This window comes from Caloenas nicobarica, chromosome 27 (assembly GCF_036013445.1).
Source record: "Caloenas nicobarica isolate bCalNic1 chromosome 27, bCalNic1.hap1, whole genome shotgun sequence".
Lineage (NCBI taxonomy): Eukaryota > Metazoa > Chordata > Aves > Columbiformes > Columbidae > Caloenas > Caloenas nicobarica.
The window spans coordinates 3,446,806-3,463,782 of record NC_088271.1 but is presented as its reverse complement, the minus strand read 5'-3'; the positions used below and the strand labels follow the sequence as shown (position 1 = coordinate 3,463,782).

The 16,977-nt window shown below is 39.9% G+C and overlaps 1 protein-coding gene across 6 annotated transcripts in view; it reads right to left on the bottom strand.

The window, feature by feature from the left end:
• Positions 1-1,230: 1,230 nt before the first annotated feature.
• EPS15L1 (epidermal growth factor receptor pathway substrate 15 like 1) overlaps positions 1,231-16,977 on the bottom strand; it is a 38,068-nt gene continuing 22,321 nt past the window's right edge. For 4 of the 6 annotated variants that reach the window (XM_065652419.1, XM_065652420.1, XM_065652421.1 and 1 more), the window contains 2 exons: positions 10,767-10,972; positions 1,231-6,497 (listed from right to left, as the gene is read on the bottom strand). In XM_065652419.1, coding sequence (XP_065508491.1) covers positions 6,351-6,497; positions 10,767-10,972 — 353 coding nt within the window. In that variant the 3' untranslated portion in view covers positions 1,231-6,350. Of the gene's footprint in view, positions 6,498-10,757; positions 10,973-16,977 lie in introns of those variants that run through there. The other 2 variants (XM_065652423.1, XM_065652422.1) reach the window with 2 other exon arrangements.

Genomic DNA, 16,977 nt, shown 5'->3' with positions numbered 1-16,977 from the left:
GAGCGTTACGAGCGGCCATCAATAGGGAAGGCTAGAGCAGCTGTAAGAGATGCTGTATCAGCACCAATAAAAAGTTTTAATTGTGGTCATTACGTTAAGGAAAAGCCAACCACGCAGGAGGTCAAAGATGTTCAGGGTGACTAAATTGATAGTCACGTACAGCAGACAGGAGATTCAGCAATTTTCTCCTGGTAATGCCTCCCGAAGAAGAATACGACAGTAATTTGGGTGGCAGAGACAGCAGCAAGCGCTGCGAGAGCTCCGGCTTTCACAACGCAAGCCGGTCTTGGGTATTTAGGTACACTCGACAAATGCTACGCTGGTTTTCAAGGTTTAGCAGCTGGGCTCACAGCTTCGAGCTCCTTTCTGCTTGAGTTTCTACCTGCAAATGTTTCTTCCTGACCAGGACGCCCGCACGTTTCTTCCCTTCCCAAGAAAGAACCTCTTGGCCTCTACGCGATGCCTGGTCCGGGGAGGCCTTTGGGACTAGGCAGCGACCACAGAGATCACACAGATATTTGGGAAAGGGTTTGGATTAATGCCTTGTCAGGCTCCAAATGCTGGAGCAGGAGCAAAACACGGAGCTGCGGCGCAAGTTTTTGTAAGCGAAGGAGCATCACGTGGAGGGGACTCGGGTAGGAAGTCAGGCCCGTCCCAACACCACAGCCAAACCCGGGATCCAAAATGTCAAGGTACTAAAAATATCGCTGGAGAGCAATTTCAAGAGAAACCTGCCTGGGCAATCTGTCCTTAACCGTGCCCATGTGTGCAGAGTAAATAACACAAACAGATGGGAGAATAATGAGTCAAAGCGAATAATGGCAAATAGCAGGATTGGGAGGTGTGTTTTTCCAGCGAGCAGAAAGGGTTTGTCTCTGGTGATCCCTCCAACCCCTCCCAATATAAATCGCAGCACACAAATTGTTCTGGCAAGGGTGCGGCGTCGGATTTTCTGACTGGTCTGTCCAGACCAAACGTGGCCGGGACAAGGAAGACGGGGAAGGAGAGAAGGAAAAACTGCGCGCAGGGCGCAGGCTAAAGAAAAAAGGTCTCGGCGCAGAGAATCGAGCGGGTGTTCGAAGCGAGATTCCCAAATGTGACACAAGAGCTTGTGAAATCATGGCCCAAAAAAAAGAAAGAGCGCCGAAGTCTCAGAGCTCCAAAAAGTAACTTTTCATTTATTATATTAAACAATAACATTTCTCTTATAATATTAAACAATAAACACATGAGATGGGTTAAAATTAAAAATACCTTTCAATTCGTTATGATGCTTGAAAGATAAATATAACTACAATAATGTACATATTTGGAGACATTAGGCAAATTTAGGTCAACATTACAGTTTCCACTTTGTGTTTCCACCTTTTTTAGGTCAGACTGAAGAACGTCGTATGACGAGGGTCACCAGAAGAGCACTCTGTAGTTTGAACCACATCACGAGGGGTTTTCCTTGTAAAGAGAAACTTAAAAGGGGAAGGCAGAAGTGGGAAAAACGAAAATTTCATCTTATAACAAATTAGCCTTTATTTATAAAACTTTCAAGTAAAAAGAGCAGTATATCAACTGATAAAACAGGTGTGTCAATGAATAATAGTTAACGCATTGACTCTAAAAATAAATCTTCTATGATTCCACCATGCTCCAAGCAAAATTCCTTTCTAAGCAAAGATGTTTGTTGCGAATTCTACAGAGAGATGCAATAGTTGACACACAACAAAAATTAAGTTGTTTCACCGGTGTCAGAAGATATTTGAACTAGATCGTTATTAGCACGAGATCAATTCACTTGAGCAGAGTTCTGACTCTAAATGAGCGTTAAACAGAAATGAAATTCCTGAGAGGGAGGAATAAAACACCGAAGAAGGGAGAAATCAAACTCTCACCCGAGGGAAAGCAACAGTTCTACTTGGACCAAAATTCCTTGGGCCTCGGCTCTACAGAATAAATACTCTTCTCAATGGAGAAACACTAAAGAAGAAATAGTAACCCCAAAAGGATTGTAAGAAGAATCCCAAAAAAAGTGCATTATCTTTGAGCATAAGATGACAAAATAAGTTCTACAGAATTTCTGACAACAGATTTCACAGACACGAATTTAAAACAGAGAAAAAAAGTTCCACAGGCAGACACAGTTTGGAATTTCCTACACGGAGAGCACGGTACATGAAACGAAATTCAGTGAGGACTGATGATCCTCATAGGGCAGAGATTTCATAAGGAAAAATGTGCCAATATAAAAATATTTCATACAGCATTATTGTAGAAGCACTACTTTATGAGCATCTGTTTTTATTGCAGAATGACTGGTATGTTTTACAATATAACTCGGGGAAACCACTGGAGGCAAATGTGAACGTACGGGTCTATAAAGGATAATGTGGGTAATTCAATACCTGTGTCCTACATGCAAAGTTTGCCTGCGTAGGTTCGATGTGAATAATTGTCCGTCTTTCCTGATTTAACTGCTGTGTGCAATTCACGGCTTTCCATGAGTCATTCCAGCAGTGACAAGACTCGGTATAAAACACACGTGTGCTGCTATAAAAACCTCCTCAGCTCTCGGTGATTGCTCAACGTACCACAGAGTCCCATAATTGATCCGAGTAGAAAGCAGAATCACCTCCATTCCTTCCTCAAAGCCAAGAATGCGATGGACAGTCATTCCTGCCAAAGCCAAAGTTGAGGTGGAAAGGGAGGAAAAACAGAGTTGAAATCCAGATGACAATTCTGTGCAACCTATAGAACTGGAATGAAGCAAGAAAAACATGTTTTCCACCTTAGCGCGTGACTGTTTGGGGTGTATGCGTACGGGAATAGCTCCTTCAAAATCATTTTTAAAAAGGGGGAAAAAAAGAGACATTAAACTACAAGCAAATGTAGGAGACAAATCATTGCCTCAGCCTAGAGAAAAAAAGAATGTAAAGATGACATGACTGTCACGTGCAAGAAGATCAGAAGTTGAGCCTCTATTTCAAAAAGCCACTTTAAAACGCCAAAGAATGTGGAGTCACATCCAGTGCGGATGACACCGACTTTCTGCCAGGTCTCTGTCCCTCGTGGCACAGCTCCTGAGCACAGCTTTTCCTGCCAATGGCACTAATCTTGAAACAAATTTATTAGAAGTAGTCATTTAGGCATTTCTCCTTTTTTTTTTTTTTTCCTTTTCTTTCACCAGAACTTTGAAATTCTAAGAGCCATGATCTGATCTGCATTTCTGTAAAAATTCCATTTCTGTATCCATCTCTGTTTAGAGTACATACATACACATGAGCTTTAATATATAGAATATATGTGCATATTCTACATATTCATTGTATATACACATTTTATGTACAGCACAAGTAATTATATACTAGACATAGTATGTGGACATATGTAGTATATACACAATTATTACATTATACAATACACTATATATATATACATACACATAGACACAGATAATATGGATCTCAATGTACACTGTATATGCACTGTGTATACTCATATTTTATATATCTCGCACTGTACATATTTTCTCTGCCCAAATAGCGATAGGCCTATTTGTGCTTTAAATTTCATTGTTCTGGAGGAAGAAGCTCATCAATGTCTTGTGATAAAAGTTTTGTCTTAGAAGAACGAGTGCAGGTATTATACAAAACATGGAGTTGCAAGCAAAGGGAAGAACGTCCGTCACCTTCCTTTTGATACGGAAAACTATTAAATGTGACGGGGAGAAATCCCAGCGAAGTTTTCTTCTACTGCAGTGTCTAGAATTGTGAATCAAGGCTGCTTCAGTAAAACTACGGTTACTAAATCTAACGCACTGTGCAGAGAGGACACGTTCTGTCCTTCTTCATTTGCTCCATCTTTTGTTACTGTCCAAGCAAATATGAAGAACGAGTCAATAAGGAAATAGGAAAACGAGCAATTAGTTCTAACACTATATGGAATGCTGGATTAATTCACATTTCTGGCTTCCTGCTGAACATCTTAAAACCCACCGACTCATCGCCTTATGAGCGTTATAAAGCACAGCGTTCTGGAGCACTGACAAAGCAGCAGAAAGTTTTGTTCTGGTGCGTAACTGAGCAAATGAATCTATTCAGCTCATCCGCCCCATCCCACTGGAGTGACATCCCCTGAGCAGCAGCCCAAAAAGTGGTTTTCCTCCCTAAAATGGCACCGCACATGAATGGGGTGTTCTTGGGGCAGAAGAGACACCACAGAGACTCAGGCCCAGGTGAAAAGGAAAAGGAGACTCTTACACATGGTACCATTTGTTTAACTTCACTGAGAAGCCTGCAGCAAGTTTTGCAAATTGCGCTTTCCTAGCAAAAGTTGCACCTCGTGATATCTACGACAGACTCAAGTTTGCTTTCAGAGCCTTCAAGTCCTGTACACCAACAGAAAAGAGAATCTGTTGGCATTTTAGCGTTTGATCATTTAATCTAACATATTTTAGAGAGAAAGAAGAAAGGCTTTCCGATCGGGTTCTGTAAAATTAGAAATATCTACTGCATTCCAAAGGGGTCATTAAAAGGTTAAAGACCATTAGACGGTTGGGTTTGATACTAGAATGAGTCTTCTCCCCTTCTGAGGGGAATTAAAGATTCACATTATTTGCAGTAGCACAGGAGACACAAAGCAAACAGGGAGTTGTGACTCTGAAAACTGCATTTGGAGATCCGGGGTTTCCGTTTCAAATGCAGAGCCGGAAACCGCTGAGCAGATTAGAACGATCCGATCTGATTCCTACCTCTGTGTAACAAAAGCATCCAGAATAAGGCAATTACCACAGAATAGGGAAAGGTTGTTTTCGATCCATGAACAGGCACTAACTTTGTACTATGAAAAATAAAAGCAAGGAAGCCAGGACACAAAAACATAGAAACGCATTAGAGATGATGAAGGAATACCACGTTTTCAAAAAAAATAGAGAAAAGGTTATAAGGGCTGCACCAGTAAAAACAGACTGTTAAGCTTTGTATCCCTACAGAACCAAGGTTAGGAAAGCAGATTTACATTAAGGACGTTTTAAAAACTTTGTGCTAGATGCCTATTCTATTTAGACATGAAAGTCCAAGGCAGAGACAACTGAAGTTTTAGAATTCCTGTAATCAGAAAAAGGCATTTTTAGTAAGTAAATAATTCACAGATTTATCATAAGGACTTATTTTACATATGACATGTAAAACACATTCTGCGCTATCCTCACCAAGTGGAAGTACGCAGTTCTACAGGTGGATATAAAAATCTGTTCCTAATCGGACTTAATCCTGCAAGTTGTATTTTAAAGTCACTCCAGTCTACCAGTACTTCTATAACTTACGCATGAACGTGCATTTGGCAAATAAAATCTGTTGCAACTTGGCCTTATTTCAGCTAATTATATTTGATCTGTAACCCTGCGATATGAGATCGGTGGAATTCAAGAAATAAAGGTAACGACTGACACGGTTGGGTAACACCAATAATACGCTCTGTGTTCCGGTGGCTGGAGCAAAAGAGGGTCAATGAGTTGTAGGGGTGAACATGGCTCAATCTCATTACGTTTTCCATCGCTTGATGTGACACAAAAGCAGCACTCAAGCTTGTACCGCAATCCTGCAATCGTATTTGCTTAGAAGATAAAGCAAGATTTTACCTAACGATTTCATTGCCAAATTATTTGTCCCATTTACCACAACTCAAGGAACTCTCTCTTTTACACCACCACATACAATTAAACTAGTCATTCATAGAGGCTTCAGATTTGTAGTACAGATTTGTAGTATTTTATACACATCACTATGGTTGTATTCATCATATATAAATTGCCAGATTCTTTTGTAAAAGCCACGTCTCCCGGATAAAAGGGACCATCTAATACTGAATTTATGCTGAAGACTTTGACACAGATGATGCAGACGCCATACTGATTAGCCTACCAGGAATTATTAAATAAATGTAACAAGTGAAAGCTAATTCTCTAAATATTTTCCTTTTATGACATTTTCTTTGAAATTCATACTGCAGCCTCAAAAAACCCCAATGGAATTCAGGTAATAAAAAGCCAGATTCCCACGTTGCAGCTGACTATATGCGACATTGTCTTCCAGATGAAGAAACTTTGCTTTCAGTATCTTCGCATCATACGTTCAACTTCTTACAAGCAGTAATTTTTCTCTAGAACATATAATACAGCTTAGACAGTGTTTCCTGCATGTTGAAAAGCCACGCGGAGCCCAGTTGGACATAACCAGCCGGTCTTGCTTAGAGTTGAAGGTGACTAAAATGATTTTCGCGACATAACCCATGAATTTAGTATTTTCATAAAAGCTGTTTTCAGGGTTTCCCTCGGCCAGGCGGAGCCACAGCGGCTCTGTTTAGGAGTTGGGCATATCAGCCTTACTGAGCGCGATCGCCAGCTCCAGGTCCTCCTGCTCCTGCCTCCGCAATCGCGCCAGCCGTTCCTGCTCCGCTTTCTCGCTCTCGCGCTTCGCCCACGCCAGCTGCTGCTCCTCATTGCCAAACTAGGAAACGAAAACGGGACATCAATTAATACGTTGACCAAAAAGCTAGAACTTCACGCGAAAAATGCGAGTCAGACTGATTAAATACGTGAATCAAGTATACCGAGCTGTCTTAGGGTAGTTCTGGATTAAGGTAAAAGCTCACTCACTGATCTCCTCACTTCATCCTTTAACTTATTTCCTTAATTTCTTCCTCCTCCCACCACGAACTGACCCGTGGGGGCTGCACGGCCCCATTTCCGCTGCGTGTGACAACGGAGCCAAACGAGAACTCCACAAACACGAACCCAGCGAGTTCGTAGTTTGGGAGCACAGCAACCTACAGCCGTTTTTAAGAATAGTAAATAGTCGGGAAAAAACCCAAGAGTTATTGACTCCTGTGCGATCCCATTGCGGAGTTTTCTTGTAGTATTTCCTGCGGAGGGTTTTAATGATGACTCTGAAGGCTGCCTGTTTGTGGGAAGTTTCATCAGCAAATCAAAACTTACAAAAAGCGCTTCTGTCGCTGTTCATAAAACATGTGCAGGGTTTTTTCCAGTACAAAATAATGTAAAATAACCCAATTTACTTTGGGGAAAAAAACACTACGGAAATAGAACATGTTCTAACATTGAGCTTCTAAGCTTGGTTGAGCTTCCCACAACACTTTAGTGCTCTGCAGCAAAACTACTCCACAATTATATTCCAGTATTTACCACTGAAATATGCAAAAGTTCGCTTGTTTGAACTTGTTGCCCAAAATATTAAAATATTTGATTGAAATTGTAACAATTTCAAACTCAAATACAATCTGCCACTGTTCAATTTGAGCATTCGAAGAGGACGCCGTTAACAGGAGCGTTCGCGCAGCTGCATGCAAATGTTTGCATTCGATCCCACTTCTAAAATGTGCTTTGCGCTACCTTTTTTTTTTTTTTTTTTGCGTGTTCAGGAAAACATATTATTTGGGGTTTTTTTAGAAGAGCAAACCACCCGGAATGCAGAGTTTCAATTTCAGCTGAACATATAATGCAAAAATGGTCCTGTGGTCCACACCATATAACTGAGCACAGCAAAATGCACCTTCCCAGATGAACTTAAAATACTGAATGTTAAATACTAATCAAAGGTGCGTTTAATATTCAGCCAGCTGTACGAAATGATGGCCCCACTCCTGCCTTTTCCACTCTCCATTGCATCTAGAATTCTTATTTTTAAATAAATGCGCTTGTTTTAATTTCTTTCAATCCAAGCCCAATTGTTATTTACTCATAATTGTTAAATTATGCTTTATTTACGTGCTTCCTGGTGCGCACCATTCCTCACTTTATTTCTTTCAATATGATTTTTCAGATGATTTGATCCAAAAAAAAGGATTATTTTGAAATCGCTTTTCTTCAAACAATACCTTTGCTTTCCTCGCTATCGAAATTTGGATGAGGACCTTTGCATTCAGTGTTATTGAAATGCAACAAAAGTGCCACACGTTTTATGACATTTTACTTTTAAAAGGAAGAAAACCTACTATCATGACTCATTTAATTAATGTCAGCTGAGGGGTAAGATTGAAAAGCTCAAAGATTTTAAATAAGTGATTTTTCTCAGGTTACAGTAAAGATGGAATCAAATGGAAACAGGACTTCACTTATTCCAAGAATACAAAAAGATCATATCGACATCTGACGATGCGTTTTCCAATTGTGACTTGTTTATGGTACACAAGTGATATTTTTGTGGTTAAAAGTGCTGAGTAGGGAAAAAACAAACAAACAAAAAAGGGAAAATAGGCAAATGATTCGTTGGAAACAAATGAGGATGTGCCTTATTACAAATGGTTTGCATGAAGTCAAATTGTCAGGAGCAGAACTCTGCCCACCAGTGAAATACCCAACAGTTCATTAATGCCACTCATTGCCTACAAAAAGGTAATTAATTGAATTACAAGTCATTGAATACAATAACAATTGGTTTGAGGATGTCCAGATTTCAAGAAGTCTATAAATATGTATCACATCCATCATTTCATTTAAAACATCCTTTTTTTTTTTTCTTTCAGAAATGGAGTTAAACCCAAGGCATAAATGAGGAAAACAGCAGATTGCACAAAACTGATCAAATACACAAAAAGCTCCCGATTTGGCTTCATGAGCTACCAAAGGACTTTGTTTTGTTCCAAAGAGTCAGATTTAATGCCAGCAGAAAAGTTCAGAACTCAAGGAGAATAAACTTCAACTCTTGTGTGCAGGAATCTGCCAGAGTCTCGAAAAAAAAAAAAGCCAAATTTCCCACTAAAATCTAGCGAAGATCCTCACGTCACTTCTTTGCAACAGTAAACAATAATTCCGGTTAAAATCAGGTTATTCAATTATTCAAACCTACACGATTCTAGGATTCTGTCCTCAGACTCCTCGGACTCAAACTGTGCGTCAAAAAACGTTCTGTCAGTAAAATTGCCTTTCGTTTCCATTCTGAAGAAAAACATTTGGCAAATACAAGCACAATATTCTTGCGGACTACGAGGTAACTGGTAGACTTGAGACATCATACAGAAGGATGAAGAATTAGCAAGTGCAGCACCATAACTGCGTTATAGGGAAGCAAAAAACCCCTAAAACTGAAAAGAACAGGGATCAAGGCTCTTTTTGGTCAAATTTAGTTAACGCTTTTTTTTCCTTACAATAGTGGAAAGTAATTCACGAAATCGATTCAAAAATTAATGTCATTTGATGAACTGCCACTTAACAGTAATTCTAAGTGGCTGCTGCTCGAGATCTCATTTTTCCTACTTTCTCCTTATCTTCTAGAGCTTTTCTCATCTCCTGGAAACCTGAGGGCACCACAAACTAACACTGGAGCACCCGGGGACGGGGATCAGAGATTTTGGGTCATCTTTTGATGCACTTTTAGCTTAAGAAACACTTAACACGTTTAACTTAAGCCACGCGTTAAACTGAAGCAATCCAGGCTATAAGAAAGACGACAAGAGCTGGGTAATATTCATTCCGTTCATTATTCGTCCTTCGTTCAAGGAAGAAATTGGAGGTTGTTCAAGAAATTTCAGATAAAGCAAGTTTTGCGTCTTGTTTTTATTAAGAAAGTCACCATTTTGTATACAATCACAGAATGTAACTGTGCAAATCCAACAGGCCAGCACTAACTGTGGCAAAGCATACAGAATATCTGAATTTAATTTGATAAATTAAAGCACTGAGGGCAGCTAAAAGTATCCACGGATGGCCTCAACTACCAATACCAAATAGGAAAGTGAAACACATTTGCTGTTAACTAATAACCAGGGGCGAAAAACATTCGAAATAAGCAACCTGAAGGATTCAGCTTAAAGATCTCCACTTGTTGAACACTGACCTGTGTCCATCAGCGTGAAATCGGGGATTAAATCGGCAATTTTCCTGCATGGCGACGTGACAACAAAACCACGTGCAAGGGGGGAGAAGGCTGGGGATGGAACAGATTCCTACCTGCTCGTGGAAGCAACAGGAACCACACTGCTGCTACATTTACAGTCATTTCCAATCCAATAATGTACCTGGCCAGGACTAAAAGCAAAGCCAGGCTTTCAGAAACCTGGATAGCTTTTAATGAACGGGCACTTGGCTTTGCTTTCAAACTGTCTGATGCTGTCCTTTGGAGTGCGGTACGGACAATTCTATGTTGGTTCTACAAAACAAATTTGTTTTCTTGGTCTAACAAGGGCTTTTCTACAATGTCAGTACTTGGAACAAAATTCAACAGCTAAATTTTCAATCTCTGTCTCATATACGTATCTTTACGACCACATTCCACCGTATACAGCAAACACTGCGACAGGATTGCCAGAACTTTTTTCACAAACAATTACAAATACTTCATGGAATCTTTGCCTTTAAGGATTTGCTTCTCAGGATATGGTGAAATCACTATACGAATGCTTTTAACAATTTTTTTTTGAATCTTTACATCATTGGCTCCCAAAAATCAGTTTACAAAATCGCCTCCATGCAACAAAAACAATACACAGATTCCGCTACAAAGAATTTGTGAGTCAAGGCACACTGTACTAAAATAACTTAAAATGCAAGTAAATCCTTTAAAATTCAGTATGAAACTCCTTTTTTTATTGAAATAATGCCTTTTTATTACAGCAATATTAATACAAAACCAACGAGGACAGCATGAAGGTACTAAGAGACAGAAGGCAGCCAACAGTAGGTTTGCAGTGAAAACGAAAACCCAAGAGTGCTGCAAGCAGAGCAGAAAGTGGTTTGCTCAGAGACAATGAACTTAACTTACAGAGCTGAAGTCTGCAAACCCCAAGGAAGAGTCTTTAGCAGTTTTACTCGAAGAGGAGGGAGCAAATGGATCTTTTCCACTAAATGGGTCCCCAAACCCCTTTTTACTTTGAAACGGGTCACTGCTGTCAGCCCCGAACGGCTGGAATGGATCGTGGGGCTTGGGGAAATCTGCAGACCCGAGGTGGCTTACAGGAGTGCTTTTACCTGAAAGTTTAGGGAAAAAAAAGAAAAAAAAGGAGAAAAAGTGAAGTTACTTACCATGGACAATGCAAACCCTTCAATAGGAAACTGCTGATACACTTTAGCATCACCCGTTCTTCCTGGGGTGGTTGAAAATTTAACTACAATGGTACTCATTTCTCATCATCATCGCAAACAGTTTTGTGTAAATGGACTGATTATCTTAGTTACACATACTGCAATATTAATAGCATCAAGATTTCAAATGGTAAAACCCAATATAAAGACAATCTAGTCAGAAGAATTTGACAAGTACGACTATAGTTCATTTTCCAGGATCAGAGATATTTCAAGTTTAAGTTCGCCACTTTCTTCAGGTTTCTGTACGTTAAAGAGCAAAAGAGGGCTTTAATTTGTGATTCTGAAGAAAAGCTGAAAGAGGGAAACCCTTATAAAACCAAGTTGATTTTTTGCAGAGCAATTTTAAGGGCCGTGCCCATGCTGAACACACTCGAGAGTCTAACGAGCCCTCTTCACTGCCCTTGGTACGTTGCTGATAGTTCGTTTTTATCCTGCCACACTCAAAGGTGGTTTTGAGGCCAAGCAGAAGTTTGTTTGGTTCAGTTAGATGTTCAAATTTACTCATTTATTAGCCACAAATTAGTCATAACACCACCAGAACGATCTCTGACATCCTCGCTGGCTTATACCAAGCGGGACTCTCCCAGCGCAGTTAAGCACGTGCTTAAGTACACAAAGATTTTTGTATTCCCATGGTTAGTATGTCAAGAATGTGGGTACAGTATTTCTATAACTTAAAGCAAAAATACCCAAACCACATGAAAAAGTCACCAACTGAAGCGCAGGACATTGCTAACATCATAATATTGCAAAACATACGCTTTAGTAGTAACTGAGATTGCATTAATCGTATATTCAGTGGAAAATGTTACATTTTTACATGATACTGCTCGTCGGTTTTGAGGCACGGCAGCATGAAAGTGCAGGCAAACAGTTGTAACCCTTACTTGTTTGATATTTCTGCTAATAAGTTTCAGGGGAAAAAAAGTTTAGAAAAAAGCAAAACAGGTCCTGTTCTGAAACCACAGCAGTTTCAGCAGTTACCCAAGTGGTGCACCCAAACCACACCGAGGACTCACTTCAGCAAAAAGGGACGACGAGCAAACTGGTTTACCACAGCAAATGCTGTTAACTCGGCGTGAACTCCACCCATGCAAAGGGTTTATCTCATTTCATACCCCACGGCAAACTGCAGGGGCCAGATCTCTAGTTCATGGCAAATACAACTTCACCGGTACAATGCAATTACAGAATTTATCTCACCGAATTACAACACGTTGACGATGAAACAATGAAGCGAAACATTTCTAGTTTTCTCTCCATTCTCTGTTTCAACGATGGCCCTAACATTTTGTTTAGAAGGATATCCTACTGACTTGTGAGAAGCAGCATGTTCTCCTGGGTTTGAAGGCTGGATTGTGCATTCTCACAGGCAAACACGACTTCGAACTTTCCCTAAACAAGTGCTCCTGTCCAGGAAAACTTTCTAAAGTGAAAAATATGCTTTAAGAAGTCAGAGTCATGCTACATAGGATGAGCAGTGATAGTGTGAGTCCATACCTGTGATTATACTTAACATATAACACCCGGGTTCCCACCTCTAACGTCCTTTCCATGGCAGAGGAAGTTTCGCTCTAAAAACCTCCGGACACCGTGCACAACATAAGATCCTCCCAGCACATCTTTCTCTTGGCACTTCACCCAATTTATGTGTCATTCCTAATTTACTCAGCATGTTTTTCACCATCCTCTTAAATTATCCAGCTCTTCCACTGACGCAGAATAAAACTTTCATAAACTGTGAACTTCAGCAACGTTCAAAGAAATTATTACTAGTTTTCAAAACGTGCTTGAAGGTTAGTTATATTAAAGCCAATTTTCTACAGAATATTTAGAGGTATTTGTCTCCAACAGGGGCTGTTTCTGCACTGCACTTCAAACTCAACCGTTGGGTGATAATATTCTTTGCACAAAATCACAATATATATTTTTAGCAACAGAAGGGAGAATTTTTCCTATGCAAAAAACCCTTGAAAGCATTTTTGCTTAATATTTGCAAAATCTGCACCTTGAGTTGGCCCGTAACTCTGAAAACTTCAACTGAAGGGAAATCATCCGAAAACGACAAATTTCTTGAAAGGTGAGAAATCGTTACACGTTCAGCCTAACGACCCGTTCCGAAACAGATTCTGAACAACCTCCTTTCAACAATCAGTACTGAAATATCTTTACTGCGAGAGATCAACATCAACAACAGAATCAAAGCGTGAATGGAATTTTTAGTTTGTGGCTGGGCAGGTGCTCCACCTATGAGTCATTATCCTACACAACACGGGATGCCCGTGTTCTAATGCAACCGGCAGGTCTTCTAGAAGCACGAAAAAGGAAAAAAAAAAGAGTTTTCCTGTCAAGTCGCAAATTTTGAGGTTGAATTTTTCACTCTCTGCTGCAGATGAGGAAAAAAAAACCCTAAAGGTAAACAGGCAGCATGGTACTGGGGAATAACCTCGGGTACTCGAAAAGCACGTAGGAAACAGGTGTGTGGTACCACTCAAATAAACACCACGCTCGTGCACTCCTGCGATCATGCGATGAGTAACGAACACAACTCCCTACTCTCCTCTACACCAAACGACTGATCCCCACAACTTGAAGATGCCCATATAAATAAATGCAGGAGATTTTGTTTTTCCTGATTGCTTAATAAAATTCTTTCTTTTGTTCCTAACTCTTGATTTTATCTATTATACCTAACGTGGCTTCTTTCTTCTTACTAAATACACAGAACAAGTTTCTGTGCAAATTCATGTACTGGGGACGTTGTACATGGTGCACGTCAAAAAGAACGGCCACAAAATCATGATGTGTTTAAACACAAAGTATTCATAAGACATAATTTTCTTTCAAGAAATGACGTCAGTAAATGCAACTACAAAGCCCTCAGGCTTTGGTCTGTGTGTTTTTTAAGCAAGACACTGAAAACACTATGAAATCCTAATTTTAGTCTAATTGAGACACTGAAGACACAGTACAGGCACACAAACAGGACTAAAACCACTTTTATGTCCAATTCAAAAAGCAGCAGAGATCTTTCCTCTTTTTTCCTCACTGACAACTGTCAATTTGAGGTCAATGTGAACCAACAGTGCTCTTGCACTGCTGCAGAGATGAAAAATAAGTCTAAAATAGTAAAACCAGCCAAACCAGCAAATGCCTTACATTTAGAGAAGTGACACACACGAAAAAGAACTATATTTATTGGTGACATGAAGGAGGAAGCACCAAATACAAAGGAAGGCAGCAGCAGAACAGGGCTGTACAAACATGGTCCCTCTGGTGCTGAGCACCCGGTTCTGCACAGGACCAGCTGAAATGCATATGAAATGGCTCAGGGGGTGCAAAAGACACCCCACAAGAGTTATTCTGGCTCCAAAGCCTCTGTTAGACAATCCTGGTCCAGGTAAGCCTGGAATATGTGTGCATACCTCATCTGGGGATCCACTCACGAAAGCTCTCAAGTCAAATTGCCTGCAGAATATTTCCAGTATACACTGAAGTGAGCAAATCTGTCTGAAGTTTACCTTCGAGGTCCATGCAGCACAGGAGCACAATAGAGAGCTGCTCTGGGAGTTGGCTGTTAATTTTTCTTGCATTTCTAGCTCCTCTGGGGCTGCCAATCTTCTCCTGCAAACACACTTGTGAGGAAAGGGCAAAGGATCCTCACCCCAAACTGGGGAATTATGATTTCTGCAGATGACGGATTGCAACATGCATCACAGCTAAAAAGAGTTTGCAGATGAATTCTAGAAAATATTAACATCCTGAAGATCTTGATAAATCTTTAAGATATCTTAAAGCCCTGACCCCTTTTCATTTTTTAAGCCATCACCAGGTTCACCTATCGTTTCTCTTCATCTGCCAACTGGCAAGATGAAAAAAAACAGGACTCGATCGGTCAGATTTTGCTGAAGTCAGCAAGGGGCCTTTTCTGACTGCACTGGTGGGACAGCAAAATACATCGAGCAGTTTTGCAGCTTGTGGTTTGGTAAAAATACTGAACCCTAACAGCATGGCTGGTTACATTTATTACCAATATCATCATTACTATTGTTTAGTACTCATTTCTAGTCACTCACATCAAATGCTGTGCAAAGCTTTGTGCTTGTCCTGAGGTCTCCAGACACCTCGGAGGGATTAGAATCACACTTCAACTCAAGGGCTGCCCCTTAGTCCCCTACTCTGTCTTCTCAAGACTTTTTCCAGTATTCTGACATGTAAAAACACAACATGAGAATGGAATTGATGTCCGTAACTCAAAGGCAGAGGCGTTAACCACTAACCTCTGAAACGCCCATGTATAAATTGAGTTGCCATCATATGCCAGAGCAACAAAAAACAACTGAATCAAAAAACAGAGCCAAAGTTCTTTGACAAATTCACTGAGTGCAGTCTGGAATAATAACTTCCCAATATAATTTATTTTAATACCTGTATTTCAAATAGCAGCTAAATAAATCCACTACTTTCTTACATGGGACAAATTCAATATGTAGTCCTTTGAATTCCAAGTTCCATGATATTTTTCTGCTATTTATGTATTCGCATCCAAAAGAAACACTGAACTTTTCCAAGTACATTAGCATTGAAGTTCACTGTTAATAAAATACCCACCACCTCTACTAGTCACTAATATACAATATATTTAATATAAATTACAGCATTTACACAGCTAGAGTGAAAATATAATTGTTTTATTAAATAACCATTGCAAGAAGAAAGCACGCTGAAATTGGAAAGTATTTTTTCTCCTTGCGTTTTTAGGACTCTTATATTCTTCCAAGGTTAAAAAGGTCAAAACCACTATAAGCGAGCAATAAAAATTTCACAGAGGTTGAAGGTTACAGGCTGGTTAGTGGTGAAGGTTCCTCCACTAATATCTCTGGTTAACGGCGCTGCTATAACCGCAATGTGGAATGGATGGGGCTGCGCTCAAAGGAAGTGGTGAGGGTGGGGCAGAGCAGCAGGTCCCACGATCAAAGCACCAGAGCATTGAATTTTACTTATAACCCAATCACTGACACCCACACAGTGACTTCCTGGACTTTAAAAAAAAAAAAAAGAAAAAAAAAAGAAAAAAAAAGAAAAAAAAAAAATCTGTTTCTCTCTTTTTGTAATCAACAACTTTTACCTAGAAACTAGTTAGCGGTGAACTCTGACTGATTTCAATCTGCAGCTCACAGTAGAAAACAGAATTGTTCATCTGTGAGAACCTACAAAACCCATTTTAACTGACAGGTTTCAGTGTATCGGCTCTTTCAGACTCTTCTTATTCTTAATTACACAAAAGTCCTTAAAAAACCCCAAAACTATCAAGCAAGCAGACTTTCAGTAGTGCTAAACGTGACAGGTAATGCCCTGTGATCGAAAATGTACTTATAAATCTACAAAACTCAGCTGTTTCAGGACAGCTTGATAAAATAATTTGCGTTGGAATTTAGATCCCCGTCACAGGGCACCTTTGCTTAAGTGTATCAATATACACTGCTATTATTTTTGTTAATATAAGTAACTAACATTGTCCTGTTTTCTGTTCATGACAGCCCCACTACACAAAGCACAGGCCTGTTTATATCTGGATAATTTTTTGGTGCTTTTTGAGGATTACTCAAGGTACAGCACCAATAAATATAGAAAGCCTTTCATTTCTCTCTGAAGAGAATTCAAGTTCTTTATTACCACCTGGTGAACATCAAATTACTTGAGCCAAGCGCCAGGGGAATCTCATGTCCATTAGGAACTTCATGGACTACGAACACATTCCGGAGGAGAAAGAAAATGCACAAACTCCCTTGGGGATTTTTATTAGAACAGTCCAGTCAGAAGAGCCACAGAGCTTTTTCTTAGCTGAACTTCCTCAACCTAAAAAAGAGAATCTTGCAGCAAGGAAG